Source organism: Sphaeramia orbicularis, chromosome 24, assembly GCF_902148855.1.
Source record: "Sphaeramia orbicularis chromosome 24, fSphaOr1.1, whole genome shotgun sequence".
Classification (NCBI taxonomy): Eukaryota; Metazoa; Chordata; class Actinopteri; order Kurtiformes; family Apogonidae; genus Sphaeramia; species Sphaeramia orbicularis.
In genome coordinates, this window is record NC_043979.1 from 48,757,151 (window position 1) to 48,770,067 (window position 12,917).

The 12,917-nt window shown below is 35.0% G+C and overlaps 1 protein-coding gene across 2 annotated transcripts in view; it reads right to left on the minus strand.

The window, feature by feature from the left end:
* The window catches only part of LOC115415447 (protein broad-minded-like), a 183,615-nt gene that overhangs the window by 134,374 nt on the left and 36,324 nt on the right, over window positions 1-12,917 (minus strand). For both annotated transcript variants that reach the window (XM_030129015.1, XM_030129016.1), the window contains exons 16-18: window positions 10,746-10,873; window positions 9,563-9,764; window positions 6,187-6,266 (exon numbers count right to left, since the gene is read on the minus strand). In XM_030129015.1, coding sequence (XP_029984875.1) covers window positions 6,187-6,266; window positions 9,563-9,764; window positions 10,746-10,873 — 410 coding nt within the window. The remainder of the gene's footprint in view (window positions 1-6,186; window positions 6,267-9,562; window positions 9,765-10,745; window positions 10,874-12,917) is intronic.

Here is a 12,917-nt window from a genome sequence, read left to right on the forward strand (position 1 = left end):
AAAAATGAGAGTTTTGGCAAAATTGTCGTTTTTCCATTAGGGAAATTTTTACGCTTAAAGCTATACCGTATGATGTGGCATTTTTACACTTTTCTTTTGTCATCTTAAAATGCTCCTAATAAGTGTGTGTCAAACTAAAATGTAAAAGAAATCCGCCAGGTATTGAAACTCAAAAATGTTTAATTCTCATATATTTCTAATAAAAGTCTGACCAATCATTTTAGTCGGTCCGAATGAAATAATTGGCCGAACCTGACTGAGCCTCCTGTCAATCATCCATTACGGCCGTCCAGCATCCGATCTGTTATCGCTGCCTCACATCCGATATGTGTCCCTCTGAATCTGACGCTTCACTGCTGCTGCTTCTCCTGTCACTGACCACAGTCTACTGACCACTGACCACAGTCTACTGACCACTGACCACAGTCTACTGTCTAGGATGTGTTTGGATAGAACTGACATGCACATGTGGAAGGGAAAAAACGGATTTATGAACAGAAACAACAACTGAGGGGAAGAAACAGGAGTCTGATGAATGAAGGATGGAGATAAAAGTCCGGAAGTCAGCTGTACTGGACTGAACAGGTCTGCATAAAGCTCAGCTTTTCTGACGGTGGGACTCATACAGGTACATGTACCTGGTGTCACACATGTAAGATGATGTAGGATGATAACTGTATGGACTATGAAACCTCAAATGTCCACGGAAAATTCGCGGAGGCCGCGCGTTCACAGTGCGCGCGCCCATCCCCTGGGCACTGCAGTGAAGACCCTGACCCAGTACTGCACAGACCAGGTCTACTGATGGAACAGGAGCCGCGGGCCTGCGGCAGGTGGATGATGCATCTGATTACTGAGGGAGGGGTCCGCGGACACGCCAAAACGGACCGAACCTCCACCTCTGCTTCCTCCTCCGTTTCCATCGCGCATGAGGAGAGAGGAGGAGGAGCCTCAGAGCTCAGGCAGCGGGAAGGGGGTGGGGCTTTGGAGGGAGGCGGGTTGTTCATGTTCAAACTTTTACTAAGTGCTGTGAGAAATGCCACATCGGTAGGTAGAGCTTTAAGTTATATTCACATAATTTGAGGGTCAATGGAAAAGCGACTAGTCTTGGGCCAAAATGTGACATTCTGAGAATTAACAAGAGAATGGGTTTAACTCCAAAGGAATGTTTGTCTCAGAGCTACAGATCTACCTCAAAACACTTGTCACTTTATCACTGACCCTCAAATTGTGCGAATGTAACTTGCGCATAAAAATTTACTAAATGGAAAAAATGGCAATTCTGCCAAAACTCTCATTTTTCAATTAAAATTCTTTGCCCTGGCAAGAGGTGGTTTTTTTGGGCGTAGTGCAAAGAGTATATCACACAAAACTGCAATGGAAAGACCTTTTTCCACAACTAGAGTCAGGCGAATTAAAAAAAATGGATGTTGACGGACGTTACAACAAGAGAAGAAGAATTTAAAAAGAAACATGGACACACCAGGAAACCCAATCATTTTTTAATTTAGTATGAGATAGAGGGGTAACATATAATAATAACACCGGTCAACAGCAAATTTATTAAGTTTTTTGAGCTGATTTAGGATCATTTTGGTGTGCTGAATCCAAAAATCACATTCATTTTGCTCAATCAGGTCAACTTTCTGAACTATGCTACATATTGGCTTTTGAACATTTTTGCTTACATTTATGGGCATTTTCACATCATATGATACAAAATTCTTTCATATTTTTTGCAATAAACAAGTTCTGAAGATTTTACTTTTGCCAATTTATGATGAATGGTTTTTTTAATATTACAGGTGAATGAAATGGCTTCGACTAGAAGATCTGACGCATTCTGCTACATCTGCGCTGAATACACCACTGTACCTAACAGGAATCAAGTCAAAAAAACCTGACCTGATTGAGAAAAACAGATGTCATTTTTGGACTTAGCGGTGCAAAATGGTCTGAATTCAGTTGAATAAACCTAGACAACTTGCAAAAAACATTTCTTTGTAACCCAGTGTAATGAATATGTCTGTAAATCAACACCATATTTACATTGGTCACCATGTTTATGGAATGACTTCTCGTGTAATCTCGCGATAATAAACAAATTATCGCATTTGTGATTTAATGGAAAAACCGACATTACGCACTTCTGTTTTTTCAACATTTCGTAAATATCGGTAAAGTTTTGCGCAGATGTCCCATGGAAAATCAACTATTGTCTGCGCATGACTAGGGCTGCAGCTATCGAATATTTTAGTATTCGAGTATTCTACTGAAAATTCATGCAATTAATCAAGGAATTGGACAAAACTTATTTTCGCTTGGTTACAGAGCAATTATAAATACACAAGAGGAAATGAGTTATTTCACTTAATAATGGAGGACCAATTGGGTTCCTTCTTTTTTTTTTTGATAATTAACAGTTTTATTTGTTACATTCATGTTGTGCATACTCAACAAAATGTATTTTCTTGACTAGAAACACTTCCCCTACACATGACAATACATTGACTTTTCAGGTTCTGTCTAGTGGAACATTTCTAAATCTATTATATAAATGCACATAAACCAACATATATGTGGAATAACACCATCGTATATATTGAAAACATGAGCGAACCAGCACTTTGGTCATTTGTTTTCAGATTCATCTTATTGAAGTATGTACGATGTAACACATTTAATGTCTGAAGCAGATATTTTCTAAGACATTGTAGAGCTGTGTGACTTGTTTTCTACGTGATCGTAGTAAAAAGGCTATAAAATATGAAACATAACACACATTATGAAAGCGTTCCTTCAAAGTTATCATCTGTGTTTTGACTTGTGCCATAAAAAATACAGCTAATACAGCTAAATTATTGAGTTCCTACTTGGAGAATAAGGGACTCACTTGTCTGTGGCTGCATCGCCGTGCTGACAGATCTTATTATTGTGCGGGTTCAGTGGGCCCATAAGAGCACAATTATAAAACGTTACAGCTCACAAAGTGGGAAATGACATAATTAACACCCTCCCATTTAGTGCAGAACATAACACTGCAGCTGAATCCAAAACACTGCCTCTGCCAAGATCACTAATATACTGGGAGTCCACAAACGGGCAGGATTAAAACGGCTTCGAAGAGCTTTGGTCCAATACAGATAAAAGAAAAAACAACAACCAGACAAACATGAACACATGAAGTTAAACTCTGATGTGGTCGATGCTGCATTATTTTTGTTTTTCGACTCAGACGATGCATTAAGAAAGAGCTTGTTTTGGGCTTAGTGCCACACGGGTCAACAACGATTGTGCTACAGGTACAAAACTACCTGATTTTATATTTAACTAAACTTACCGAAAATCAGACCCAAATCTGAACGTCTCCATTACATCATATTTGCCCCGCCCCCAAAGGGGAGACTAGGGGTATTGTTTTAGGGTCGGTTTGTTTATTTGTTTGTTAACACTTTAGCAGCAAAACTATTGGTTGAATTCAGACCAAATTGGATTTATAGATTGCCAGTGACCCAGAATACATGCCATTAGATTTTATGGAAAATTAGGTAAAAGTTTACATTTTTTATGATTCGTTTCATTCTTTTTTTTCCCCATTTACTTATAATGGGTGAAATTTCACATATCAGAAGCAGCAAAACTATTGGTTGAATTCATACCAAATTGGGTTTATAGATTGCCAGTGACCCAGAAAAGATCTCATTTCATTTTGGGAAAAGTAGGTCAAAGTTAAAATTTTTTATGAATTTTTTTACATCTTTTTTTCCCATTTACTTATAATGGGTGAAAATTCAAATGTCTGTCGCAGCACGACTATTGGTTGAATTCAGACCAAATTTGCTTTATAAATTGCCAGTGACCCAGAACACATGTCATTAGATTTTGGGAAAATTAGGTCAAAGTTACAATTTTTTCAGATTTTTTTTTTTTTTCCCCATTTCCTTATAATGGGTGAAATTTCACATGTCTGTCGCAGCAAAACTATTGTTTGAATCCGTACCAAATTGACTTTATAAATTACCAGTGACCCAGAATAGATCTCATTACATTTTGTGAACAGTAGATCAAAGTTCACATTTTTTATGAATTTTTTAACATCATCTTCTTTAATAAAACCGTCTGTGTACATGTATGCAGTACCTTAATAAAACCATCTGTGTACATGTATGCAGTACCTTAATAAAACCGTCTGTGTACATGTATGAAGTACCTTAATAAAACCGTCTGTGTACATGTATGAAGTACCTTAATAAAACCATCTGTGTACATGTATGAAGTACCTTAATAAAACCGTCTGTGTACATGTATGAAGTACCTTAATAAAACCGTCTGTGTACATGTATGAAGTACCTTAATAAAACCATCTGTGTACATGTATGAAGTACCTTAATAAAACCATCTGTGTACATGTATGAAGTACCTTAATAAAACCATCTGTGTACATGTATGCAGTACCTTAATAAAACCATCTGTGTACATGTATGAAGTACCTTAATAAAACCATCTGTGTACATGTATGAAGTACCTTAATAAAACCATCTGTGTACATGTATGAAGTACCTTAATAAAACCGTCTGTGTACATGTATGCAGTACCTTAATAAAACCATCTGTGTACATGTATGCAGTACCTTAATAAAACCATCTGTGTACGTGTATGAAGTACCTTAATAAAACCGTCTGTGTACATGTATGCAGTAGCTTAATAAAACCATCTGTGTACATGTATGAAGTACCTTAATAAAACCATCTGTGTACATGTATGAAGTACCTTAATAAAACCATCTGTGTACATGTATGAAGTACCTTAATAAAACCATCTGTGTACATGTATGCAGTACCTTAATAAAACCATCTGTGTACATGTATGAAGTACCTTAATAAAACCATCTGTGTACATGTATGCAGTAGCTTAATAAAACCATCTGTGTACATGTATGAAGTACCTTAATAAAACCATCTGTGTACATGTATGAAGTACCTTAATAAAACCATCTGTGTACATGTATGAAGTACCTTAATAAAACCATCTGTGTACATGTATGAAGTACCTTAATAAAACCATCTGTGTACATGTATGCAGTACCTTAATAAAACCATCTGTGTACATGTATGAAGTACCTTAATAAAACCATCTGTGTACATGTATGAAGTACCTTAACAAAACCATCTGTGTACATGTATGAAGTACCTTAATAAAACCATCTGTGTACATGTATGAAGTACCTTAACAAAACCATCTGTGTACATGTATGAAGTAGCTTAATAAAACCATCTGTGTACATGTATGAAGTAGCTTAATAAAACCATCTGTGTACATGTATGAAGTACCTTAATAAAACCGTCTGTGTACATGTATGCAGTACCTTAATAAAACCATCTGTGTACATGTATGAAGTACCTTAATAAAACCATCTGTGTACATGTATGAAGTACCTTAATAAAACCATCTGTGTACATGTATGAAGTACCTTAATAAAACCATCTGTGTACATGTATGAAGTACCTTAATAAAACCATCTGTGTACATGTATGCAGTACCTTAATAAAACCATCTGTGTACATGTATGCAGTAGCTTAATAAAACCATCTGTGTACATGTATGCAGTACCTTAATAAAACCATCTGTGTACATGTATGAAGTACCTTAATAAAACCATCTGTGTACATGTATGAAGTAGCTTAATAAAACCATCTGTGTACATGTATGCAGTACCTTAATAAAACCATCTGTGTACATGTATGAAGTACCTTAATAAAACCATCTGTGTACATGTATGAAGTACCTTAATAAAACCATCTGTGTACATGTATGAAGTACCTTAATAAAACCATCTGTGTACATGTATGAAGTACCTTAATAAAACCATCTGTGTACATGTATGCAGTAGCTTAATAAAACCATCTGTGTACATGTATGAAGTACCTTAATAAAACCATCTGTGTACATGTATGCAGTAGCTTAATAAAACCATCTGTGTACATGTATGCAGTAGCTTAATAAAACCATCTGTGTACATGTATGAAGTACCTTAATAAAACCATCTGTGTACATGTATGAAGTACCTTAATAAAACCATCTGTGTACATGTATGAAGTACCTTAATAAAACCATCTGTGTACATGTATGAAGTACCTTAATAAAACCATCTGTGTACATGTATGAAGTGTGCCTTTAAAGCCTCACATGTTCTGCAGCTCATGGGTGGAAGTTCCAGCGGTGGCTCCAGGTACCGGTGTTGGAACCCTCTCTGAAACCGAACTGGTCTAAAAGTAGAAACAAAACAACATATGAGCGGGATCTTCCCCCTTATTATTAGTCCACCACCAAAGACAAACGAATGTAATTGTTCATTTTTGTGCATATTTTGTTCTTATTCTTTATTTATTTTTATTTTTTGTTGTCATTTCCTGTTAATTGCATTCATGTTTCTCCCATTTGTGTTCCTTTTTGTGCATATTTTGTTCTTGTTATTCTTTTTTTGTTAGCATTTCCTGTTAATTGCGTTCATGTTTTCAAATTTTTGTTCATTTTTGTGTGTTATTTGGTATTTGGTCTGTTTTGGGGGTTTTTTTGGTCTGTCTGATTTTTGTACTTGTGTATAATTTTTTTTTTTTTTTCCTTTTTGGTGTTCTGTTTGCCCGTTTGATACGTGTGTGTTAATGTGGATGTATTTGTGGGGATGCCACCTGGATGGGGCGGGGTGGGGGCAGGGCGAATTCACAAATTTTGTCAGAAATGCCTTAATAATGTCAATGCTTTTGTGGAAAAATCATAAATAAAGATGTTAAAGTAAAAAACTTGTTCGGTTCGAAAGTTATGAATGAAGAAGTAGTGGGCTGTCCATCTGTGACACCCTTGACCACACCCACAAAAAACCAAAAAAAAATCCTCATTTTATGGGTGAAACCTGCTCAACTCTACTTCCTGAATGAATCTTTACACCAATTTATGATGTAGAATCGTGTTTTTCTTATTGTTTTACTATAACTGACAAGAAGGCAGTAATTTTATGAGGTAAAAACTGCTGGATCTGTAATCGTGCTGTGACACATTTGATACGCACGTGTTTATATTTGTGGGGATGCCACATGGGTGGAGTGGGGGGGGGGGGGGGTCATAAATTTTGTAAGAAATGCCTTAACCCTTTCATGCACGAATTATGACAACCATGGTCAAGATTTTTTTTCTTTCTTCTTGTTTTTATCCCCCCTTAGGCATGAAAAAAAAAAGCACTTGAGTTTTTTTTCATGAAGTTACAAAAATGTCCACGCGTTTAATTTTTGAAGCAAAGAAACGTGTTTAAAACCCAATATCAGAAAGTGAGATAAAAACAAATGAAAAGATTTTAGTCCTACTAATCTGATGTTTTCTCACATTTTAACATATTCTACTGCTAGTTAATACTCACTTCATGGAGGTAATATGCAAAAAAAAAAACCAAAAAAAAAAAAAACTTTTTGTGTAACAAATAATTGATTTACACTAAAACATGTCACTGCAGATCAGGTTTATCAAGAACAACAAAGTTACAGTAATGGGATGAATTGCAGTTTATGGGATGATGTATAAGCGTCCACTGTGTTGGCTGAGCTGAACTAAAACATCAAAACCCATGAATATACAAGAGAACAGCTGGAGAGTAGCTGTCCACTGTAGTGACCACTGTGCATGAAAGGGTTAATGGTGTCAATGCTGTAACGGAAAAATGATAAAGTTGTTAAAAAAAGACATAAAAGACTGTATAAATGCCACATCATATATCAGCTTCCACTACCTGACAGTTCATTGACTGTTCCAGTGAACTTTAAAAGCATGACCCTCCCTGACAGTCCTCCTAAAACCATCCAGGTGTGGTGCTGTTGTCTGCACAGGCCGGACCCAGTACACTCTGTGACAGATGTGGACGTGAGATATGACAGTTTCAGTCCACGCTGCCAGCTCATATTTAATAATTAACACAGACTGGAGTAAAGTTAAGAGGAAGTGACAGGGGGAAAATGTAAGACGGATGCCTCCGTGTCTCAACTTTGTCAGTAAATGACAAACGTCTCACACAGAAATACATGAGGTGATGTTTTATATCGACTATAAAGAGATCACGAGTGGAAGTGAAACGGGTTTATATTAGAAACTACAGGTTATTGTCACAGAAGTGGATGGATGTTGAGTTTCCGTTGCACATTCAAGATTCAGTTTTGTTTTTCAGTTTTGTTTGTGGAGTTAAAACAGAGCCGATGCAACACGACGAAGCCAAAGTATCAGACGAACTCAATGAGGTTTGATTATGATGTGTGTGAGCAGCAGCTGGGACTGTTTTTGGTCCAGTGAATGAAGACAGAACAGCGCTGTCATTAAATGAAGCTAAAGGAGGACGCAGTTTAAGTTCTAGATGTTGTAGAAGAAAACGGCTCAATATTCTTATCTTTGACAGTGTTTTATGGGAAAATGACTCCAGTCCTGCTGCAAATGCACTGAGATATTACATTAAAACAGAGCAGGTTGACCAGTTTCCTGCCAATAGAGGTCCTTCTAATCACCAAAAGTCTGCCACAGTGAGGCAGTTGGCCAACGCAAAAGAAAATGGGCATGGTGCAATATAATATATGTGTATATGAATGTATAGGCGTGTGTGTGTGTGTGTATATATATATATATATATATATATATATATATATGAGCTTGTTTAGACTGACTACCTCCTTGCAGTGTATTTATTTTATTCATTTTATTGTCTCCTGAGTCGTTTTTTATGTACTTTTATTGTTTTTTATGCATATACATATATATATATATATATATATATATACACATACATATACATATATATATATACATATATATATATATATATATATATATATATATATATATATATATATATATATATATATATATATATACACATACATATACATATATATATATATATATATATATATATATACATATACATACATATATATATATATATATATATATATATATATATATATAGTTTTTTGTTTTTTTTAAAGATGTACGTGGACTTTTTATGTTTTTTCTAGCATCTTTTATGTGACTCCCTGAACGACCGCATAAGAAGTCCTATGTGTACATGCACAAATGGAAAATCTACTTTTAAATCTTGAATAATCTGTGCTGTACTGCTGTAATGTCTAAACGTTTTTCATACAGTTTGTTTTTAACTTTATTTAATTTTTGGATTTAATCAACTTGAGCTATAAACATAAAACAAATGCTCAAGAACTGTTATTTTTTTACCCTTTAAATGCCACGTTTGTAATGTAAACAAACCATTTTTTTTGACGAAAAAAACACAGAAACCTTTTTTTTGTTTTTTTAAATATACCATATAAAAATTTAATTACTTATTTTTTATTTTTGCTGTATGGCATATGTCAATGATTAACAGCAACACTGGTTAATATGCATTAATATTTTTTGTGCTGGGTCAAATGTTACATGCTAAAATGTGCATATTTTACTCACGTCAGAGGACGGTGCTAGTGTAGCAGAGCTAAAGGTGTACCACAGATCCAGATAAAGTGAGTGCAGGTACCTGTTTCCACGCCGCAGCTACAGCCTTGTGCAGGCCGTAGGGTCGGAGAACCTGCAGACCTTCGCAGGTGTTGTATATCTGTCGACAGACGAATATAAAGGCTCCACATAACGGATAAGAAATATCTGATTCAGTGAGCGCCGGGATGTCCTTATCCAGCAGCTTCAGGGTGAACTGTACAATGACATGAGCAGCGAACGTTCTGTAGAGGAGAAAGAAAACGGACAAAGGCAGAGATGCTGAAAACAGATAGAAGACAGACTGTCATATGTGAAGTTTACCAAGAAAACTCCAGGAATCTGCTCGTACTTCTTACAGTGTATTTAAATACTTCTCATACACACACTCTCCCGCCCTGACATACACTTACACATACTCTTTTTCTTTTATTCTGTTTATATTTTTGTTGTACTTTGTATATTATTATTTTATTCCTACTGTCTTTCTTTAAGCTAATGCTGTAATGAGGTGAAATTAATTTTAGTGTCATAATGAGCAAAACACACTCAAAAAAAAAAGTAGATGGTTAGTCATGATAGAAATTTTATTTTTACAGTCATAGCACGAAAAATATTTTAGAAATTCAGAGGAAGAACATTTAAAATCATAGTCATGGATTAAAAAAAAACAAAATAATAAAATCAGTGTTGAGAGAAATTAAGTAAAAACCATCTCTGAGGCATTTTAGAAGCAAAGATAACAATTTAAACCAAACTAAACAATGCAATGATATTTATCCCAATATAAAACTATCTTCTGACATTAGTCATGATTGTTTTATTTTTTATTTTGTTTCCCTGTGTAGCTGGGATAGGCTCCAAGTGACCCCTGTGACCCTAGTGAGGATATAGCAGGTTCAGAAAATGAATGAATGAATGTTTTGTCAGAAAAGAAACACCTGAATTCAACGTGTCCACATACTTTTGTCCATATAGTGGATGAGTTAGGCAGTTATGCTACGAGGCTAACGATATGGATTATTATATACAGATAAATAAACATTACAATCTACAGTTTTAAAGTCCAATGAATATGTTAATAGACGTAATACTGGATATATTTGAGTGGTACAGACATAATATACAGATTACGGACATATTCTACAGGTGGATGACTTGTGTGTGCCATGAAAAATATGAAAGAAGTCGCTCATATTTGGTTTTTCTTCATAATTCAGTCTCACCTCTCACTGTTGGATACGATTACATTTTTTTCATGTAGGAACATAGATAATCCTCTGTCAGTGTTTGCGATGCGAGCAAGAACGTCAGCGATGAGAGTCAGCGTCCATGCAGGAGACTTGAATTTCACCTGTGAACCAGAGGAGAAGAAACGGCTCAAATTAGCTTCAACTGCAAGTGAAATTCACAGAAAAACAGACAGAGCATTAAACTGAGTAACTTCAGAAACCAAGGAACCAACAGAGTTACACGCACTTCCACGACTATTGTTTTTTTATTATTATTGTGAATAAAAGAGGGGAACAAATGATGGAACTGTCCTGCTGGAATAAAATAAATAACATGTTTCTTCTTAGGACGGCGTACAGATATTTTTGGGTTCAAGTATGATCTTAGAGTCAACGTTAAACCTGTTTAATTTTTAGTGTGGATGTGTGGCTGAAATGTCCATTTTCTGGAACTTCTGCTGCTGCTGTTTTGGCGAGGACAGATTTTTTTAATCTCAAAGAGTCATTTTTTCCTGGTTAGATAAAGGTTAATGATAATCTAAGTGTTGTTCCTGTAATTCCAAAACAAACAGCTTCTCATAAGATATTAAACTGGGTTAGTGAAGGAAAGGGCAAAGTCATTTTTCACCTGAAACAGATGAAAGAAATCTAACTGGAGCCATGAAAAAAAAAAAAAAAAAAAAGAGTTTGTTATTTAACGTTGCATTTACTTTACAATAATGCAATGTTTACAATGTTTACTACTACATAAAAAATATATGAAGATGTTGCTGTTGTTGTTGTTGTTGTTGTTGTTGCGCACTATTCCCAAAAAAATAAATAAATACATTGTGTACTGAAGAAAAAGGCTAATTTTAAATAATAATAATAATAATAATAATAATAATAATAATAATAAAAAAATTGGACTCTAAGTTTATATGCTATTCTGAAACTGATAAACTATGAACATATAAAAAATAAGTATGTCTTGTTGAATTTGGCAAACAATAGAACATGACAGACTTTAGCTGATCTAATGAAATGTCATTACATCAGCTCAAGTCCATGCATATTTCTGCAGAAGGACAATGTTAGAATAGATTTATTCCTACAGCAATGTTAAAAACAATATTGATTTATTCATTTCATTAAAAATATTTCTTATGTTTTTTGGTATAGGGGGGCTACAGAGCCCCATTTGGCCATGGGGCCATGGGCTGCAGACCCTGGTTTAGGCAAATCTTACAATTAAAAAAATTTAAGTATTCAGCGTTAATTATTCAACATCTTGCACAGAATTTTCATCTCCTTAGGTTGTAAACATCCCTGAAGTCATTTTATACAGCTCTGTCATAATAAAGTTCTTACATAAATAACTGCTGAAGTGTTTACCACCAACAGAAACTCAGTTTATATGTAGAAACTGATACATCTGCGTAAGACTTTACCGATATTTACTAAACGTAAAAAAAAACAGAAGTGCGTAATGTCGGTTTTTCCATTAAATCACAAATGCGATGATTTGTTTCTTTATTGACACCAGAAGTCATTCCATAAACGTGTTGATTTACAGATATATTCATTGTTATTCTTATATATTCCCCCTCTATCTCGTACTAAATTAAAAAATGACTCAGTTTCCTGGTGTGTCCACACATACCACCACGTTTATTTTAAAACTCTTCTTCTTCTCGTTTTAACGTCCGTCAACGTCTGTTTTTCTTTGTATTCACGTGACTCTAGTTGCAGAAAAAGGTCTTTCCACTGCAGTTTTGTGTGATACACCATTTGCTCTACACCCGAAAAAAAAAAAAAAAAAAAAAAAAAACACCTCTTGCCAGCGCAAAAACTTTTAGTCAAAAAACAAGAGTTTTGGTGAAATTGTCGTTCCATTAAGTACATTTTGATGTGTAAGTTATATTCACGCAATTTGAGGGTCGATGGAAAAGCCACTACACTCTTGTTTTTCTTCTCTCCTTAAACAAATCCCATTTATTTTGTTCTATCCTCCTGTTTGCTACAAATGCACTTCACCCAGTTTTTTCTTGCACTTACTAATGTTTTGTTTATTACAGTTGTGGAAAAAATTCTTTGCCCACCCTTGTTTTCTTCAGTTTCTTGCTCATTTTAATGCCTGCTCCAACTAAAGGTCCATTTGTTTGGACAAATATAATGATACCTACA